We start from the raw sequence: 21,272 nt of genomic DNA on the forward strand, positions 1-21,272 counted from the left end.
CAGTTGCGTTTACTGATCCTCAGAGACAGATGTGGTAGATTTTTCCCTAAACCGAACTACGTCCTATAATATTTATACGGCTGGGTGCTAATACCTGTTCCCCTAACTAGCTTACTTCCTGCGCAGGAATAATTTCCCCACAATTTGATTAGTTCTTCATATGCAAACCCTTATTTTACTAGGTAAAGCAAACTTCACTTTAAAAAAATCTGTTAAATTTACGGTAAAATACTGGCTGCTGTGGTAGCCACAAATATGGTAGCAACATTTTAGGTTTTACAGAATTAACTTAACATTTACAGTAATAAACCGTATTTCATGATTTGATATAATGTTAATTTACCGACCTATTGAAATATGAATGTCTTTTTGTACCATTGTAATACACTGACAACCACCAATCACACCAGTGGTGAGTCACATGATCAATCAAAGCTCATCACAAGCAGCTTTTCCACAAGAAAGTTAATACTAATATATAGAAGCTGCACAGTGTCATTCACACAAACATTAAACACCATCATGACATTTTAAAAATGCAATAAACATTAATATAACAACATTAAATGTAACATACAACGCTAGTGTACATAACTGATTATAAAAAAAACTAAGAAAACTATGAAGAAACAGTTATTTCAACAAAAATACATCAAATGTGAAGTGTCACGCAGGGAATTGTGGGAATTTACGGTTTTTCACTGTAAATTCTACAATTATTTGTTCTTTTCACTTTCAAAAACTGTAAATTTACAGTAAAATTACATTAAATGTATCTATCACAGTTATTTACCGTATATAGTAAGGAATCTTTCTGTTAACTGTCTTTTACTGTTAAAATCACGATAATTTTTTACAGTGTTTGTTTTAATGATTACTTCATTGTTAATCACAAGGTTTCAAACCTAGACATCTGTCTTGTTTAATTTCCCATATTTGTTATTTTTACACTCACACACACACCCAAAGTCACGAGTTTTCACCAAAGAGTTTGGAAATATACAACATTCAAAAACATATGATTGTTGTTCCCGCATGAAAAATAAATGTTAGTTATGATTAATTTATATACACTTTCTCAGGATTCTTTGATGAATAGAAAGAGCAGCATTTATATGAAACAGAAATCTATTGTAACATTATAAATGTCTTTATTGTCACTTTCGATCAATTTAATGCACTCTAGCTGTATAAAAATTATTAATTAAAAAATATTATAACTGCTCCCAAACTTTCAAACAGTAGTTTTTCAAGGTTTCTCACAGCGTAAGATGTTTTACAGTACATGACCATTTTACAACTTCTCTGTGATTCTTACTGTAGGTGAGAAACAAGTACACAAACACAGTGTGTTAGAGGAAGAACAACATATACACGTTTTATGAAAGATTATGAAGACAAACAACATTTTTATAATAACATGCACTGATGAATCATTCACAATAAGACCAGGAACATGAGGTCTCAGCTAATAAGAATAGCGTGACATCTGGGGATATGATAATCCACTAGCATCTCTGCCTGAAGGACACATCTACGAGAGACAACATGGAAATAGTTGCATGTCTGCAGTCTGTAAATGACAATCAAACACAACTAACTATAGTTAAAGCTGTAAACTTAAACAGTTCAACTCAGGGCGGCTGCGTTCTGCTCCATCGCCTTGCACTCTCACTGTTTGTGAATGAAAGAACGAGCTGTCTTCCACAAATAGAGGAAACCAATCAAAATTACCATGCAAATATATGCGAACAGAATTCAAATGCAACTGCTACAGTGACATCATCGTTGACAGTTACATTTTAAATTACAAACATTCTATAAATGTAAGACAATGGGAGATTTACAAAAAATAGAACTGAAAAGTAACATTTCCCGAACGCGTTTCTTTCCTGAATACCTCCATAGGTCAGAAAAGCAGACAAATCTTTAAATATCTTAAAGTTCCCCTGCAGTAACTTAATCCCTTTGATAATCAAAATGACCATTTTTCCTGCGAAAATCATTTCTTCATGCTTTAAAATAGCTTGAATGTAACTTTACACGCCTTGTCTAATTAAGGGGGGGGGGGGGGGGGGGTGTATAATGCCCTTTTCACAAGTCTCTGATGTCCCCAGAGTGTGTATGTGAAGTTTTACCTCCAAATACCCCACAGATATTTTTATATAGCATGTTAAAGTTGTACATTTTTGAGGTTGAGCAAAAACCCACCGTTTGTGTCTGTCCCTTTAAATGCAAATGAGCTGCTGCTCCCGGCACAGGGGGCGGAGCTACAACAGCTTGTGTTCTTTTACCTCACACACACATGCACTGGAAATTTAAAAAACTTTTAGCCTTTTATGTTCGGAGTCAGACAATGACGGAGAGACTCGAGAAGAAGTGACAACATGTAGAAGCAACGGGACATTTCTGAATGGTTAGTTGATGAATTTATGGGGGGGGTATGTAACTTCAAGGGTTGGTGATGTCAGCGGGAGGAATGTTGTGTAGTCTCTACCAGCCGTTTGTTGTAGTCCTTAAAAAGCAATTTCTTTACAAGCAAATATCTCCCTTTGCTTTGAACTTTGAGCGTTGTAACTTTGCAGATGTTGTTTATCCTCAAACAGCAACATTACACACTAACTAAAGTTAGAAAAGTAAAATCATAATGAACCACCCCTTAAGTATACAAGGTCCATGAATATGCAAATTAGCCCCCGCCTCCACTCAATCACAGCCACAGTTTAAATCTGCCATATATGTTTGAATAAGAAAATTATTCAGAAGAAGAGCGAATTATACAGGTTCGTCTACAAGTCGATTTATCAGAATGGTGAATTGACTACGTTATCAAACAGCTGATAATGTGTTGCTATCCCGTTCACCATCACCATGCCTTCAAAAAATCAGCATCCTTAGAAATGCTTTGAACATCATCGAAAGTCAGTGGAGAACAGCCCCGCATGGGTACATGTTGGTGACGGTGGGACACCGAACCGCGTTTTTGAGTCTTTGGTTCACTGCAGTTTTAAGGAGGAAATACTCATAGACACATAGACATATAAACAACATTAAAAACGGGCTTTTCACCACAGGGGGTAAAAAAAATACATATATAATATACAAAAATATTTGAAATGATCTACGAAAGAGCTTGAAAGGAATCTGCATGTTTTGTGGTGAAGGATATATGAGGAATTTCAATGCGGCGCTCGCCTCGCAAACAAACCTAGATCAAACACTAAAACTGCCTCTGCTGGGGGACAGAATGGAAAATAAATCTATTCAAGCAGAATATGTGTGTGAGGGCAGAGAGCTCTGCACATCTGAACAGAGAACAAAATGACACCAGCTCTGAGTAGCAGCTTGACGGCATCGAAACGCACGTGCCCCGCGCTGCCCTTCCCATCCCTCACCGACACTCCAGCAGCCAAAGGTCGCTCGTCGTGACCCTAATCACAGAGAGGTGACACCGAACGCCGGCCCGCAGAGCTGAACGACGAGAGCAGCAGGTGTGCAGGGGAACGCCACGCATCTCCACAGAGCTGGACGCCGCAGGGGGAATCTGACAAGAGCTGGACGGAGACAGACACGCCCTTTCAGCCTGGGGGTCAGAGGTCAACCGGAGGAAATTAGGACGGACAGAAACCAGGCCGACGACGCAACCCTAAGTCAACCTCATCAGCCGCTAACAGTGAAGAGAGAGATGAGATGCAGAAATGCAAACATGCAACGTTTGAAAACTGGAGTGGTTAATATTGTTAATGCTACAAATTGCAATGAATTATGCAAAAACAAACCCAAAATATTTAGTGCATGCAGTTTCCCACCCTGTGGATCGGTTCTGTGTGGCATGATAATAATTAGTGACGCACCGAAATGAAAATTCAGGATGATGAAAACCGAACCGCTCAAAATAACTGATCAAATGTATTTATTAATCAATAAAACGGAGTTGTACAAACATGTAAATTGCACATAATGCAGTTTTTATGTGAACTTTTTAATAACAGAATGTTTTTACTCCAATTTGTTGGCGAAATAAACATTTAAACAATAATAAGCTGTAATAACTTGCTCTCATGGACAGATTAATTCAAGCATTCATTAAATAATGAAGACATCACTAACAGATAAATGAATAAAATGAATATGTAATAGAGTGCAAATACGATATTTATCAAAATGCTGCTTTCTAGCTAACTATCGAGTTTATTGACTTGCTTTCTGAAATTCTGAGGTAAATGTAACATTACGTGACCTTGTTTACAAGCTGTTTTATTGATGACTTTCTGTGGTTGAAACACTGATTAACATGAGACATGATACATTTCATTCTGATGATCATTCATGTTTATTTCACACTACAACTAGTAAAGAGGAAGAGATGATCCGATCACGTGCCTCTGAACTGAGGAGTGCAGCGATCCGTGACGCCACATTAAAGAGACACAAAACCATGTTTATTGTTAGAATTATGATTTGCTACACATTAAGTTAAAATATTGAGTCCCTGGTTAAATTATTGTGTTAACGCGACCGTCATTGTAGAACATTTCTATTTCCATGGCAACGTATCAAGCGTCACGTGACACTTTTTGGGGCTACGTGCCTGTCATATTTACAAAGCGTAAATCCATCCATTTCTCCCGGAATACATGAAAGTGAGTGGCTGGTGAACAGGGAGAAGACTTTATAGTTACCTATAGGCTAAAATGTGCGTTTGATGTGGGGGAAAAAAAATAACTTGTCTCAAAATTATATTTGAAAGGTTTATTATTTCCGCTTACTTAGACATTAGTGTGTTTTCTTTTTTCTTCAAATTATAAATGGTTTGCTAGTAATTGTGTATTTAAATGCCTGAAACAAAAAAAAAAAACATTATTTGGTTGAAACCTGTCTGAACGTGTGATAACTGACAAGCTCTGCTGAACGCGCTATATCAAGCGCTCTCCGGTTCAGTGCCAAAAGTGCGAAAGCAGCGCTGTAAACATGCGTCAATGACACACTGCTATACTACAGTGATTACAACTCTGATCTGTGGTTTTAGAAGGTAGGTCAAGTCTTTCCAAGTCACAGGGCTCAAGTCTCGAGTCATTGTTGTCAAAGTCTAAGTCAAGTCGCAAGTCATCTTTGATTATGTCGAGTCGCGAGTCATTGTTGTCAAAGTCTAAGTCGCAAGTCATCTTTGATCATGTCAAGTCCAGTCGCTTGACTCCAAGTCAAGTCCAAGTCACGCGACTCGAGTCCACAACCCTGAGGCTACCGTATATAGGCCTATTGAACCCTACCGTACAAATATTGTTTAGTGAAGTTTTATTCATGCAGCAACAGCTCTGAACACAATCAAAAGCGCTAGTTAAGCGTCAAAATAATACATAATATGTTAATAATTATTAAACATTAAAAAGCTTTAGTAAAAAGCTGTTATGAGCAGCTGATACTGTATGTTTCACTGTGACTGTACAGCATCACTCATGTGACATTCAGACACATGAATCTGCTATTTCATCATGTCTATATATACGACCCGCTATAAAGCTTTCAACATCATTTGATCATCATTTAATGAATTACTGCCGCCATGATCAATAGAAAGTGCAGAAAACATCAAATAAAATTCACATTGGTGTTTTAGGTGGCCACTAATGGTCCAATGTTAATTGCACCCGGCAAATAGCGCTGACTTCTGCGAATGCGGCACAAGACTCATTTGCATACAAAGGAGGCTGAAGAGAATAAAAGACTTAATTTAGTGTAAAGATCATGACACAGCAGTGCTCCAGCATTCAGCACCTGCTTACGCTGAAACTAAACTCTTTACTGTGTGTGTTTGAGCGTCCCGACAACCCAGACTCAACCAGTGACTCTCTTCACTTCTGTTCTCACATACATTACGTCATTGCACACAGTTCAGATTTACTTTTCAAAATAGCAGTCAATAACACAATTCTTCCAATGAACACAAGCGCACCAGGAAAATGCAAAAAGAGAATTAGTACGACAGGTGGATGATAAGCGGGGCAGTAGAACAGGAACGGGACGCTGTTGTGTGACTCAAACCCATGCAGCATTGTTGAAATAATGAGGCACTTCTGCATAAACACAAAACACAGATCTGTGGGCATGTGGCTCTTTTACTGCGGTGTGTGTGAATGGATGCGAACTCAGCGGTGTGCATGATAAATAGTTCACGGCTATGCACTTTTGCAGTAACAGAATAAAAACAGGCCTTACACACTTCTGTACTAATGCTGATTATCATCAAAAATCACTATAACTTAGGGGTGGGCGATATGGCAAAAATATCATATCACGATTTTTTCCAGGAAAATCACGATTCACGATTTTATCACGATTCCTTTTCATGTTGGTTTTACTATTTTGCAAGTGACTGAGCATCACAGCCAAACTAATGTCCCTATTTTAAAAACAAAGCCTTAGGTAACAAAATATAAAATAAAAAAGAATGGCAGACATTTAGGCCAAAGTGGCGAAGATAAAAAATATTTGTCATTGTCTTTGTTATTAAAAATTAAGAACAAAGATACACATACACAACTTAATATACAAATTAAATAAACAGTGCTTTATTTTTTCAGCTACAGGTGTATTTAACAGCATTGAAGAAAGTCATTAAATGAACAAATATGAAAATAAAACACAACATCGACTTCACTGTATAAATTTTACATTGATTCTTATTAAAGCTACTATTAAAGTTCTCAGTCAAGAGTGAGTGAGATGCTCTTTGTATTTTGTTGTTTTATTAACAGGGATAGTTCTCCCAAAAATTTAAATTCTCTCAAGCCGCTTTAAACCCGAATAAGTCTCAGTCTTCTGTTGAAAATAAAAGTTATTTGGAGGAATGTGGGTAAACAAACAGTTGATGTACCCCAGTGACTTAATAATAGTTTTTTCCTATACTATGGTAATCAATGGGGACCAGCAACCGCCCGGTTAGCCACACTCCTCAAAATATCTTCTTTTGTGTTCAGCACAAGAAATAAATTAATACAGGTTTGGAACAACATTAGAGAGTGAGTAAATAATGACAGAATTTTTATTTTTGGGTAACTGTCCCTTTAAGGACAAGCGGCTGCATGTTTACTATTAGGGCTACTGTCACTTTAAGATCTGCGCGCAACGAGTCTAATATACACGCATTTGACAAGCAGATTTTTTCTTCATTTTTTCTATTGTTTTTTCACTTTAGACATAACCAACTTTGTTTATGTAAACCTTGTGTGTATTTGACAGTATTAGCGCAATAAGATAACTTAGCCCAGTAACAGGCGCTGTTATACAGGCTTTTAGTGCATGTGCGCGTCGAGTGTTTGCGCTCAGAAAAGCGCCCGTTAGAACAGCGCATCAGCAGCGAATGACGTGTTTAACAGGCAAGGCTTTAAAGCACATGCAAATAATAATTTTTTATGAACTACAGTGTCCCGTTCCTCTGCATTTCATGTGGATATACGTCGCGCTGTACAGTATGTTGAGACGGAGGCGCCAGAAATGCAAACTGATAAAATGGACGATCCTACGATATTTCTTCAAAAGCAGATCGTGGAGACATTTTAATCGTCCACGATCAAAAATCGTAATATCGCACACCCCTACATAACTACTGCTCAGTATTTAACCGTGTTGAGTAACTCATCTCCACCACACAAAACACCCTAGCAACAAGTCTACAACACTGTAGAAACAACAGCAACAAGACAGTGATTGGCTCTTTACACAGATAGGCAGGACTTCATCGGTAATGATAGTGTGCACTTGATATGTTCTTCTCATCAAAAGCACAATAAAAGCTGTATTTCTGTAACCTTTAGCAGGAGTGTGTGTCCACATGGGTCTGAGATTCAGTGAAAGTGTCGACAATGCAAAAACTCCCTCTTTATTCTGTCCATTATTCACCTTTACAATAACACTAACTCAGCACTTTAGTCAAAGTGAGCACTACATCACACACTGTTCCTCCCCGCGTCACTGTATAATCACTCTACACACCAAAACAACTTCCTCAGGTGAACCTTTGGCTTGGCATGTTACTTGAGGAACGGAAAAACGAATCAATGAACAGCAGCTCGATGCAGAAAATAAAACGCAACATGCATGGATAAATGTTTGAACATGTTTGCATGTTTAGTTCGGCATCCAGTTACCTTCTCAGAATAAAATAGTCATTTTGCATTTCAATCCAATTTTGTGCACAATTTTCTGAACATTTCATTTGCATTTCAAGTCAGGTAGTAGACAGAAGAATAAAATCAATTCTAATTGCAAATAATAAACTGCAACTAACTATATAATCATGCTTAGGACAGTAAAATAAACAATTAAAAAATGTATTAAAATAAATCCCAACACATTCCATATGTTTGGTTACCAATGTTCATGTACGTTGAAGCAGAAAAGTCTGTATTGAATTCAAAAGGCTCCAGATGCTTCAATGATCGATATTCTATAAAAAATAAGAAACAATTATTTTTATTATCTATTTTAATTAATTAATTAATAATTTTTCATATTAGAAATGGAAGGTCAAGTCTAGTATATTACATAATGGGATATAGTATCAATGCATACAAATGACATGTAAAATAATATCTAAAAATTAGTATGCAAAATTATGCAAATATAAAAATTAACATGTTCGCATATTTAATTCAGTGAGTGTTATCAGTTATCTTCTCAGACATTATTTTATTGTGCATTCTAAATACAATTTTGTGCACAATTTTCTGAGCGCAAATAATAAAATGCAACTAACTGTATAATTGTGCAAAGTTAGTCAAATTAATAAATAAATCAAAATCAATGCATGCACTGTGCACAGTGTTCTACTCCTGAAATGGTAAGAATAGCATGGCAGTGTTTTATTCTGAACACATGCATTGAATAATTTGTACTACAACACAGTACAAGGTCAACTTTTGTCATCCAAACCCAAGCAAAGACAGCGGCAGCATCAGCGTTCACCGTAAGCACACCTCAGCTCTCAGATTATCTGTGATCTGGGGTTAATAAACCGCTCTGCTTCGGTCTAGTCCACACTTAGACTCATTTTGCACAGGGCCCGTGGGTTCACATGAGGCACATGTAAAGCCAATGAGAGCGGCTGCCATCCCATATTTCTTAGTTATGGGCAGCAATGTTATTTGAGAACAACCTACAGCCCTTTTCCAGAGGTAATAACCCTCACAGTGGAGCCGGCTTCGGCTAGGAGTGAGAGGACATCACCCACGGTCTGCCCTCGTCTCTTTCTTCTGCAGACTCAATAACACTGTGTGCTTTAATGAGAGCGGAGAGCTACCCAACATTCAACCTTTCAGAGCACCACCAGCGCTGCGATACTGATGTAAACGGCATTTATAAAAGTGTCAGCATGATTTATTCATTCCGGTTTTACAGTATTTAACGCAGCATTTAAAAAAACCAAGTAGCATCTTAGGCTGGAAATATACGTCATAATTATAATGTTAAAGGGTCTATGTAGAATTCATAAGTTCTTGTTAATAGCGACACCGGTGGCCGTAAAGTGAACTGCAGTGAAGTGACTGAACGTGATTCAAGGCCTCAATATCGCTTTCCTCTCAATAACAAAATAAACACGAGCGAGTTAACAAAGCATCTGATCATAGCGATGAGGATATGTTTGCACCAGCTCTGCAATTCACCAGGATCATGTCAACAGATAAGGTCATTCAAATTACACTGTTATGATAGTTTGATTATATTTGAGACTATAGACTGTTTAGATGTGAGACTATAGTTTGAATTAATCCCTTTCCTTTGTATAACACATTGACATTAGAGTACAGAATGGCTCTTTTGGCATTATCCAGAACATCTTATAAGCATTCGTTACATGTGTCATAGAATGGAAGGTTTTTGAGAGGGTCCGTAAATGTCACATTTCACAATACTGTAAACTGGATATTTAATTGTGCATTTACTCTATTTTTTTACATTTATATTACTTTTGCCTAATGCTACTTAGATTAAAAAAAAATTGTTGTTATGTATAATATCAGTTAATGATACTGATACCCTAAGTGATGTTAGTGACGCAGAAATGACATACTTCAGCTTTCAAATATATATATATATATATATATTAAAAAAAATTCTAATAATATTTCATTTTTTTAAATAATTAAAAAAATAATAAAAAAAAGCCTGGAAGACTTTCATTCATGTCACAAACGTGGAGGGTGAGTCTGTTCAAATCACTAACTCTATACCGCATTAGCTTTGCAAACATCAAAACACAGTAAACCAAAAAAACATTCAAACAAACAAATGAACAGAAATCCCAGAAGTCTTCGGAGCTCTGAACAACTGTGACAGACGAAAGCGAGACCTTTCAGAATGTAAACGAGTACCTAGAGGCAATACAACTTTCAGAGAAAACAAATCTACGTCTGTATCAAGTGTCACCACCAGTACTTTAAAAAAACAAAACAATATTCGCTTGAGATATAAGTGTGCGCGCCACAGGTTCCCCTTCACTTTGAATTGCTCGGTCACAGCAGTGCATTTAGCGTCTATCAAAAAACACAGAAGAAAGAAAAAGAGCCTCTTCTTCAGGAGATTTACTTCAGTCTCAAAGCTAAATAAACCTATTTCTGCCTTAAGCCAAATGAACCAAACACTCACTGACATGAAACTAACAGCAGTGAACAGGACAGAGAACATGTTCACAGTGGAATATTGCAATAAATACCCAAAACTACTTACTACATATTCAAATAGTATGAGAAACAGTGTGCAACAACACAATAATCACTATTATTGTCATTCAAGCAGTGAATTAGCAATCCAGTTTTGTGTAAAAAATATCTTATCTTTGGGAATCTGACTAACTAGAAAGTTTACATTATATGTACAGTATACATACTGCATGCTAGTAATATACAGATATATCCACATGGCCAATATTTGGCCATTTTGAGATTATTGGCACTGGTTGAAAACCATTTCTACTTGGTAAAACAGAAGCATTACATTGCCGTAATCTACAGACAGCCTTGTCAATGGAAAATCAACAATTATATGGTATAAAATAAGCATTCATTTGAACAATTTCATCTGCCATTGAAAATCTGAATATCTAAAATGCATAACAAGGACTGCAAAAAGTTGTATGTCATTTTGAACTAAATTGTGAACTAAAGTATAACAAAACAGTAGGCCGTGTTGATTTTGATTGATCAGATGGATAAATATTCAAATGAGGGCAGTTTCTCCCTGAGGCTCATCATCTGCTTCTTTTAGCAAATCAGTATTCTCGGCATTTCCATGGCTAATTAATCTCTAAGTTTGCATAATCAAGCCTAACGCATCTATTTGGTGAGGAAGAAAATGGAAAGCGGAACGTTTTGCGAGTTCACATAAAAGCGTAATTGACAGAAAGAGTGCTTACCTGTCAACTATCCCACACATGTCCATCTGTAGATCGCTAAAATTCCCAAACAACATCTGCTGCACTTTGATAAGATCCACTAAACCGGTGTCTGTTCGGATGAGGCGCATGCATCCTTGGAAAATATTGAACGGGTTTCTGCAGACCGTGCCGTCTTCCGTGTTCGGACATCCTGCGGACAAAAACATAAAATTTTTCACCTGATGCCAAATATACACAAAATAACTAAGCCGTTGCAGTGTTTTTTTTTTTTTTTTGTATAACTAATATACTATAATAGTATATTAATGTCTCTCCCCGGTGAAGGATCCCTTTACCACTCTACAGATAAAGCGTTTTCGGTTTCGCGTATCTACCCCGAAGTGATAAAATTCTGTATTAATTTTTTTTTTAAGGCCAGACAAGTAGTTTGTTAATACTTTGTTTGTAGGGAATTACAAACCTGCGCACATATATTCAAATGCGCATAACTATATTAGAATTAATTCTTGATGCGCACGTGAGCGCCATCAGTGTTTCTCACAGGTTCGCGTTTAAAGTCTGTGTAGAGAGAACGGTGTCGTCTTAGCGGTCTCTAATTTAATAACTAATGATCATTTCGATTGGAAAATATATTTATTCAAGAACCGCTATAAAGCCAAAGCCAAAACAATCTCTGTTACCTTAAATTATCCGTTTATCTCTGTAAAGCCGCTTTGAAACAATCTACATTGTTAAAAGCGCTATATAAATGAAGATGGCTTGACTTAATGTGCAAGTGTGGCCATACAGTATGTGTGTGCATTTGAGTGGGAGAGAGAGCAGGAGAACACAGTGTGTGCTTTCCGTACATAATAAAATGTAATTTTCTGGCAAAAAAAACATGGAAATAATTTGTAGTTTTAATCTTATTGTTTATTTGTGGGAAGCAGGGCGGGCCGAGAGCTGTGGGAACGGAGCGAGTCCCATGGAGGAGCTCCGGAAGGATTAAAAGAAGGAGTGATGACAGTGAAGGATGAGAGAGGACCAGGCCTGGGACATTTATGTTGTGCTTTGTTATGTTTATATTAGGCAGTCGCCCGTGAGGGGTTGGCTCTTTACTTTTAATGACTTTTGGTCATTAAAATGATGTTGAGCGTTCGCTGGTTCCTGCCACATTCCTCCCTGAACTTTAACTTTTCTACATTACTATATTTATCAGCTTGATCAGTGTCGTTGTTTGGTTCTTCTGCTGTTGTAGGATGTGGAGACCTTTAAAATCACTGAAATCATTTGGTGAAGTGATATGGACATATGGCAGGTCCAGACCTGCCTGGAAATCCATGAAACATGCATTTCGCTGAAAATAATTGCACATCTTAGAACATTCCTCATCCAATCAGATTCAAGCATTCAACAGCCCCTAAAGTATAAATGTTCTTTCTCTTTGTCTCTTTTATATCAATGTGGTACACAATAATCTATTCAAATCTATGTGATAAACGAGTTAGGTCAAAAGTAATCTAAAAGTAATCCAATAGATTACGTTAATAACTACCATTTTCATGTAATTTGTAATGAGTAAAGTACCATAATTTACCCAGCACTATATACTAGGGGTGCAACGATACCCTCATGTCCCGATTCGATACACATCACGATACTGAACTCACGATACGATATTATTGCGATACTCCAAGACATATGATAAAAGGTTAGCAAAATGAACTGTTGATTAAAATGCTAAATTTGGTATTACATTGTGTGTGTGAATGAATAGGCTTGGTGTTAATAACCCAATGCACAGGACAATAGAGACGCCAGAATAACAATATTCATGATTCTCTGAAGCTGAAAATACAGAATTATTTTAGACGAGAATGCATTACACAGATATATTTAAAATAATAAAGACATTTGGCATTATTAAGACCCACAAATAATTTCCCCATTGCATTATTATACAATATATAGTAGTTTAATATAGTACTGACACCAAAACTCGCATTTTCATTCTGGGTGAACTATACACAATAACTATTGTCACTATCCACAATACATATTGTTGCTCTTTTGTATTGCGATATATTGTGACACGGTATATTGTTAAACCCCTACTATATAAATAACATGTGCTACGTGCTCCACTGCGGCTAAGGGAAAAACGTTGCAGACGAAAGAGACTGCCATGCATGTGTTACACTCTCTCCAGAGTCTGAGCTAAAGGCAATTAAGCCAGCAGCCTCCAGGAGCCGAGAGACATTCACCCCCAAAACGCTTGAAAGGTAAACGAATGTGCTTTTCTCAGCGGAAGGTGTGTGTTGAGTGACAAGGCGGATTGATTAACGTGAAGGATTGGGCTTGTGTAGAGGGAAATTACTCTGAGCTAGCTTGTTGCTTTGTGTTAGCAGAAGGCGATGGATGGCTAAAGGTTGCTCTTACCGCCTAAGAATATCTGTCTGTCAGGAGCGACGGGGAAGGAAGTGGTCGCTGCAGAGCTGTCGGTTTGGTCCAGGGTGACTGCGAGACGCCCTCGACGGACAACTAGCTCCACCGAGTGCCACTGACCATCATTTAAATTGGCACCTGTGGAAAAAGAACCAGCAATGTGGATCAGGCAAAAAATAACAGGCACTCAGCGCTGCATAGGGAGATTATTTTTATATAAACCTCAAAAAAAGGACAGCTTTCAGCATTTGACTTAAAGGAACACTCCACTTTTTTTGGAAATAGGCTCATTTTCCAGCTCCCCTAGAGTTAAACAGTTTTACCGTTCTCGAATCCATTCAGCCGATCTCCGGGTCTGGCGGTAGCACTTTTAGCATAGCTTAGCATAGATCATTAAATCTGATTAGACCGTTAGCATCTCTCTCAAAAAAATTACAAAAGAGTTTATATATTTTTCCTAATTAAAACTTGACTTTTCTGTAGTTACATCGTTTACGAAGACCGACAGAAATGGAAAAGTTGTGATTTTCTAGGCCGATTTGACTAGGAACTATACTCTCATTCCTGCGTAATAATCCAGGAACTGCTGCCGTACAGCAGCGCAATGATATTAAGCACATTGCATTTATTTCCGAGTTGATGCCTGGCTACCCAAGAGGTCACGTGAGAACAATATATCATGCTACTGAAATGTTTGTGCTTGCATACTGCATACTATTTTGCATACTAAATAGTAGGTGGTGTACCATATATAAAGTAATTCACTATTCTGCATTCATTTGATTTAGCAATAAAACTAGTTTTAGCCAGAAAACTCAAAATCTGATGTAAAGGAAGATTTTTATACATATTGCATTTGTTTATTTTCTCATATAAACATGTTTATAACTCCACATCTCAGAGCAGCAGGTGCCATTGATGTTGACTTTGTGCTACCCTTGACTAACAAGAGATGTGTTTAGCTTTTACTATCAAATAAACTGAAACTTTATATACGTGCTTATATCATACCTGCTGTGATGTCCGTCACGACACGTCCGGTCTTATGGATCTGCAGTCGTGCTCTCGCCTCGCTCAGATAAAGCCACAGTGTTCCTGCATTATGCTGCAGGTCAAAGGTCATCAGCAGGCCCGCTCTGTTCCACGTTCTGAACTGCAGACTGACCGACACCATTTCTCCACTGGAGACCCACGGCAAACCGAGGAAACTTCCAGGACTGGCAAACGTTGCTGGCACATCAATGGATTCGGTGCATGTAAAGGTCACATTCCCCTATGAAAGCACAAAAATATTGTAGTATAACCAAGACCATTTTTTATACGAGCTACATTTGTGAGAGTAAAGTACCGCAGCCATGACGTCTGCCTCATAAATTATGGATTTACTTTCCTGGCTGTTCCTGATACCACTATCACGGTCATTACGACAATGAATTAAAGGGTTGGTAATTGGTTTAACCCCCAAATTCCCAAGGCAGTGGTTGTAAAAAACAATGAAAAAAACTTGTATAATGGTGGAAAACATGGTACGGGTCACAGAAATGCAAAGTTCTCATTATGGAAAAATTAGGCAGCCAACAACTGACAATTGCTAAGAAGCAACCCGAAGACGTAGCTGTATTAACACATGGTTTCTGCTTACTGCAATGGCCACTTGCTTCTCTTTGGCTCGATTAATCACGCTGATATCGTTGTGAAGCACATTTTCCAAGCAGCCATGGAAGTTTCTTCTAGAATGGGATTTCTGGAGTCCAGCCAATGAAGTTCCACCAAAACTGATCTTGTGAAAGAAAGACAGATTCGTGTCAGAAATCACACAGATTAATGGAGTGTTACTCATTTAATATAAGCTAACTGTCGATACTGTATCCAACAACGCAAAGCTCATCTTTATTTTATGTATAGTGTGTCAAATAAACTTGAAAGCAACTCTTTCTTGATGCAATATTTGATTGGCCAAAAGTTGAGATATGCAGTTTTAAAAATGTTTAAAAATAGAGTCCAAAAAACATGCAAAATTTGCATTTACAGTAATGAAACGCAGCAATACTTAAAAAAACTGTAAATATTAAAAGTTAAAATAGTAAAATAGTGAAAATATAGCTCTATATAAGTGTTAACATAAGATTAGTGTGAGAAAATCACTTAGCAACCCTTGTCAGTGTCAAGTTATTCCCAAATAAAAATATATATTATTTTAATATCTATAAGCAAATGCATATATTATGAGAATAATAATAATTTGTATTATTCTTTATTTCTTATGTAACTTCTACGGCTATATTCATTTATTTTAATATATTATTTATTATTTTGTTATGTATTAGTATTATTATTTCTTACCTTTTAATTGTTTTTTATTTATTACTTATGTGCCTTTTTATGACCCCTATTTAATATAAATACATTTTATGTAAAGCATTTTGAATGTGCTATATAAATAAACATGACGTGAACATGATGCTAGATTTCTGTAATATAAGATACGTGTTGAAATGAACATTAATTAGCAGTGTAAAATGAATAAAGTGAAAGCTCTTACTAAACTAATTACACATGGACATTGTAGTTAAATGATGTTGTATGTATAATTCATGTGTGTTTTGTGTGAGCGATTTAAAATGCTCCGAGCTGCTCTGTAAGTCACTGGACTAATGTGTGAGAGGTCGTGAACGGCTCACCTCGCTGATCTCAGAGTGACTCGAGTACTCGGGGAGCTGTAACTGCTGCGTGTTTTTGTCCACAGTGAAGTTCACTAGTCCTCGAACCCGCTCGATGGTGACGTGGTGCCAGTGCTGGTCGTCCAGCAGACTGCCTACTGACACGAGAGGGTGAACATCCCCCAACGAACCCCTGCCTGAATCAAACACAGGATCGACTGCTGGTTAGGACGGTTTGTTGATGTTAAAGGAACACGCCAACTTTTTGGGACTTTAGCTTATTCACCGTATCCCCCAGAGTTAGATAAGTCCATACATACCCTTCTCATCCACCGCTAGCCTAGCTTAGCACAAAGACTGGAGGTAAATGGCTCCAGCTAGCATACTGCTCCCAATAAGTGACAAAATAATGCCAACATTTTCCTATTTACATGTTGTGGTTTGTATAGTCATAGCGTGTACAAATAACAAAGTCACATGAGACACAGCCATCTTCTAACCGTATACATACTGGGAACTATATTCTCAGAAGCCGAAGCACTGCTACTTCTGCGGTGAGGAGACGAGAGTTCGCTCAGTGTTGCGCTAATCACTCGCCCAAGTAGCAGTGCTTCGAACTATACATGTATAATAGTAACACTAAAATAACACAGACAGTGAAATATATGCCTGCAGGAAACTTTCATTAGGAACGTGTCAGAGAATGACAGCGCAGCATTAACAAAGAAATATTACACTAAAATAGCATTTTCTTGTAAAATGTACTCCAATGACCTTTGTTAAATTTACAACTTTGAAGAGAAACATTTTTAAAGTGGAGTTGCCATTTCTGGTCGACAAGGAAAGAGAGTTAAGGTGAGGCAAACGGTACTTTAATAATCCAAACAAGACTTAAGGCAAAAAAGAAAAATTCTAAATATTAACAAACTATAATAGTATATCAGTGACACTAAAATAACACATACCCACAGACACTGACATTTAAACCTACGGAAAACTTTCTTTACAAACGTGCCACAGAACGACAGCAGAGAATACACGCATGTTCTCCCTTCAATGTTTTACATCACGCAACACATCTATCAATTATTCATCAGAGTTACAGTGACGTGCCGTCGGTCCAGCCGCTGGTCAGTTACCATCAGAATATAAACAAGCTCTGCTTTGTTTTTATGCACATGCGAGGACGGCTGTACGCTCTGATGTCATTTAACATTTAGTGTTTCGCTGCTCAATATTTCATGATCTTTGTTCCTTTCAGAAAGCATGCGGGACGCAGATCTGCTGCTCTCAGCCTTGACCTCTCTTGTTCGCTCATACGACAATGATACTCATATTTGAGTTTGAAGAGCGGCTCTAATTAACGCCACGGGCACATGGAAAAATTATATATGACAACACTTTTTCAATCTGTCATCATCTGACACAGGAATTTGGAGAAACGCCTGTCCTCCTGTTGTCTCGATAAAAGTGAACCTGGATTTTTGACAATTTTAGCTTGATGCTTTAACACTGGACATCAATTAGCTACCTTAAAAGTAAAAAAAAAAAAGTTTTTTAAATCCTTAAAGGGATTGTTTAATTGTGCCCTTTTTCAAAGTCTTGATTTTGTCTTGACCTACTAGAATAGGTTTTAATGCCTGAAAGTCCAAAAAACTCCTCTTATTCTCCATTGTTGCGGCTCCTCTCTTCCCAGTCTGTCAGTAACGCTCTGTTTAGTTCCTGTCTCTATGAAGCCCCTCCTTCTGGAAAGCACACTGTGCTCTGATTGGTCGGCTGGATCAGTGTGTTGTGATTGGTCAAGCGCTTTGAGTGTGTTTGGGAAATGTCCCGCGCCTTACTATAACCACCAGTTTCAAAACACTACTAACTAACTCAACAAGGCCCCGCCCCTTTATTCTGCATATATGAATTATTTAAATGAGTAATATTGTGACGTGTTTGTTCCCGGAAGAAAACTCAAGACTACAATGAAGGCGTTTCAGGAGTTCAGAAACACTAACTGTGCGTTCACACCGCCACGGCGAGCTCTGGCGAGGGCGGCGCGGCGCGTCTTGGACGGTGAGAGCGGCGAGGAGAGTTGAAGTCAGGGCAACTTTATGGTAATGAGCTATGACGCGGTTCGGCGGCAACCAATCGGAATGTAGAAGTGTTCCGTTTGAGAGGATTCCAGGGAACGCAGTCCTGTAAACTTTGGTTCCAACCACATTAGTTCCCAAGCAAAATAGAAGAGAGGTTGAATTTGAATTTGATATGAAGGCGCGCAACACTATTTATAGGCAAGATTTTTGCGCTAGAACGCTTGTTTTTCAGCGGGAATGCATTAGAATAGCATTTAACCATGAACACAAAAGCTACACCACACAAATGGCTTTTAATTGGTTTATTTCGTTAGCAAACATGTCACTATAATTGTTAAGTTCTTTCCATCGATCAATTTTCTGCAAAAATAACAATCGACGATGCTTGTTTGCTTTGCGGCTCCTTTAAATAAAGTTTTAAAAAAGACCGAGCATTCGATCTACGTCAGAGCGCCCACGAATCTTTCCACGGCGTCGTTGGCAGGGCGGCGGTGTGAACGCACGGTGACACTGATATAGAGAAGAACTCCCGCTGGAGGGACTTTGTGCTTTGTAACTTTGCAGATCTTTTTCATGCTCAAACTGCAACATTACACACTAAAGAAAGATGAACACGTGAAAAAGCATAATTAAGATTAAATATATATATATACATATTAATTCTCTGAACCACCATCCTAAAGATATTTCCTACTGCTGTAAACAAACCTTTCTGAAATGTTTACCACTGTCACCTGAAAGTCGTCCTGTTTATGCAATAGATACATTTGACTCCCCAAAATATGTCAGTTCTTAATATATCCATAATAACACACGGTAGAAGTGCTGCCTGAGAGTCAAAGCAGTGGGTGAAATAAATCTGCTCTAAACATCTCAGCATCTCCGTCAGAATCACACCACAGTTTATTTCAGAGATCTGGAGCTGAGAGCGCTGTCTACTTTAAGCAGTTTATAAGTTAGACTTAAAAAAGTTATGGTTTTACACCAGCCAGTCACGGGTTGTGCAATAAGCATGAAGGGTTTTAGCAGATTGTCTCGTTGATGTTAATTGAGCTTATATTGCATCGATGTTTGATATTTATATATGCACAATAAATTAAGGGTCCTATTTTAACGATCTGAAACGCAAGTATCAAACGTGTTTTTACTACAATTAGCCTGAATAATTTGGGTAAATGTGTAATCTAGATTTATGCCTATTTTTCACATCTTCATGGACACAACAATGATTTCCCTCGAGTGGTAATATTTTTCCTTGTAATTATGTATGGTTTGCAAAAATATGAACTGCTGCGTCTGTGTAGATGAGAGAAGCAAAGTGTGTGTGTGTTGTGCACACGCTACATTATGGCCAAGCATGCGCTCTTAAAATAGCATCTGAATAACGCGGCACTGACTTTAGACTAGGTTTTTCCTGGTCTGTGGCGGAATTGTTTTCTGAAACTGCAGAATATCACCAGGGAACGTTTGCGCTGCAACACGCTCCTCTTTTCACTGAACCGCGAGCGCAAGTTCATTCCCTAATTTACCGACGTGCGTCTGTGGAGGGAAAAGTCCGCTGTGCGTCAGGTGTAAAATAGGAATGATACATGCGTATGGCGCTGGGTGCAAGATAGGGTGCCTAGTGTTATTTTAGTATTTCTTGAATAGTATTTATTATTAATACTTTAAATTAGTTTCCATTGTAATTTTTTTAGTTTAGGTTTTAGTGATTATGTTAGGTGCTTTTGCCATTATTATTAGCTTTTTTTTATTTTATACATTTATTTTTATTTTAGTTTAAATGTTAGTTCCAACTAGTACTTCAGTTAGTTTGCCAAGGCAAAAATTCAAATGCATATCCACTGTGAATGTATTACTATGCATATTTCATGCATTTAGCTTGCAACACTTGCTGCAAATAGACATGAAAGGAACACGAAATCAAAACGGATTATTTACTTTCTTGATTCATGCTTCTGGTCTTCTTTTGAATGACTCATCAGAAAACTCATGGGTGTGTCAAAATTAATGTCTGTGGCAACCTGCAAACCAAACTTAATATCTATATTCAGTGTTGTCAGGTGGATGATGGAATTATGAAGTATTGGTCAATGCCGTCAGAACATTGTATATATAAATCCTAACAAAGTTTGGGGCAAAACATGAAGCACTGGAGTACAACATAAACAGACATTTTGATGAATGCAAACTACCAGCAAAATGAAATAGTTTGGGATATGGGGCATAAATCTTCATGTCACAGCTTGTTTGCAGATGTATTATTCGGCACAGACAGCAGCGAGTGTTTGCCAGCGACTAACATCTGTCTCTGCATCAAAAAACAAAACATAAAAACAACAACATCACATAAAAAACCCCGTTCAGCACATCTGACTCTTTCTGATTATCGGATCTTTGGCACAGTTTGTCTTCCGATATGCTACATTTCAGTCCATTAGTGCTGGATATTTATTTAGGCTTTAGATTGGGATGTCAGAATGTTTCAAGGACAATGAAGACAAAATGAATCCACTACGTTTCCCAAACAACTCTCTGAAAATCTATCAAATATACATAATGCTGCAAACTTTAGCTAATTTAGTCAACAGACTTTATGTAAATTTCAACTTGCACACTAAAAAAGCACACTACCTGCTGAGATGTGATCACTGCTGTAATCTTCACATTTATAAATGGCAACATTTATAAAAGTCAAACGTAAGTGGCAAGTCA

The 21,272-nt window shown here is 37.6% G+C and overlaps 1 protein-coding gene across 6 annotated transcripts in view; it reads right to left on the reverse strand.

The window, feature by feature from the left end:
* Positions 1–21,272, reverse strand: part of cntnap3 (contactin associated protein family member 3) — a 122,227-nt gene that overhangs the window by 47,490 nt on the left and 53,465 nt on the right. For all 6 annotated transcript variants that reach the window (XM_079598628.1, XM_079598632.1, XM_079598631.1 and 3 more), the window contains 5 exons: positions 16,498–16,673; positions 15,459–15,596; positions 14,828–15,089; positions 13,811–13,954; positions 11,411–11,582 (listed from right to left, as the gene is read on the reverse strand). In XM_079598628.1, the coding sequence (XP_079454754.1) occupies positions 11,411–11,582; positions 13,811–13,954; positions 14,828–15,089; positions 15,459–15,596; positions 16,498–16,673 (892 nt within the window). The remainder of the gene's footprint in view (positions 1–11,410; positions 11,583–13,810; positions 13,955–14,827; positions 15,090–15,458; positions 15,597–16,497; positions 16,674–21,272) is intronic.

Source organism: Phoxinus phoxinus, assembly GCF_949152265.1.
Source record: "Phoxinus phoxinus genome assembly, chromosome: 23".
Taxonomy (NCBI): Eukaryota; Metazoa; Chordata; class Actinopteri; order Cypriniformes; family Leuciscidae; genus Phoxinus; species Phoxinus phoxinus.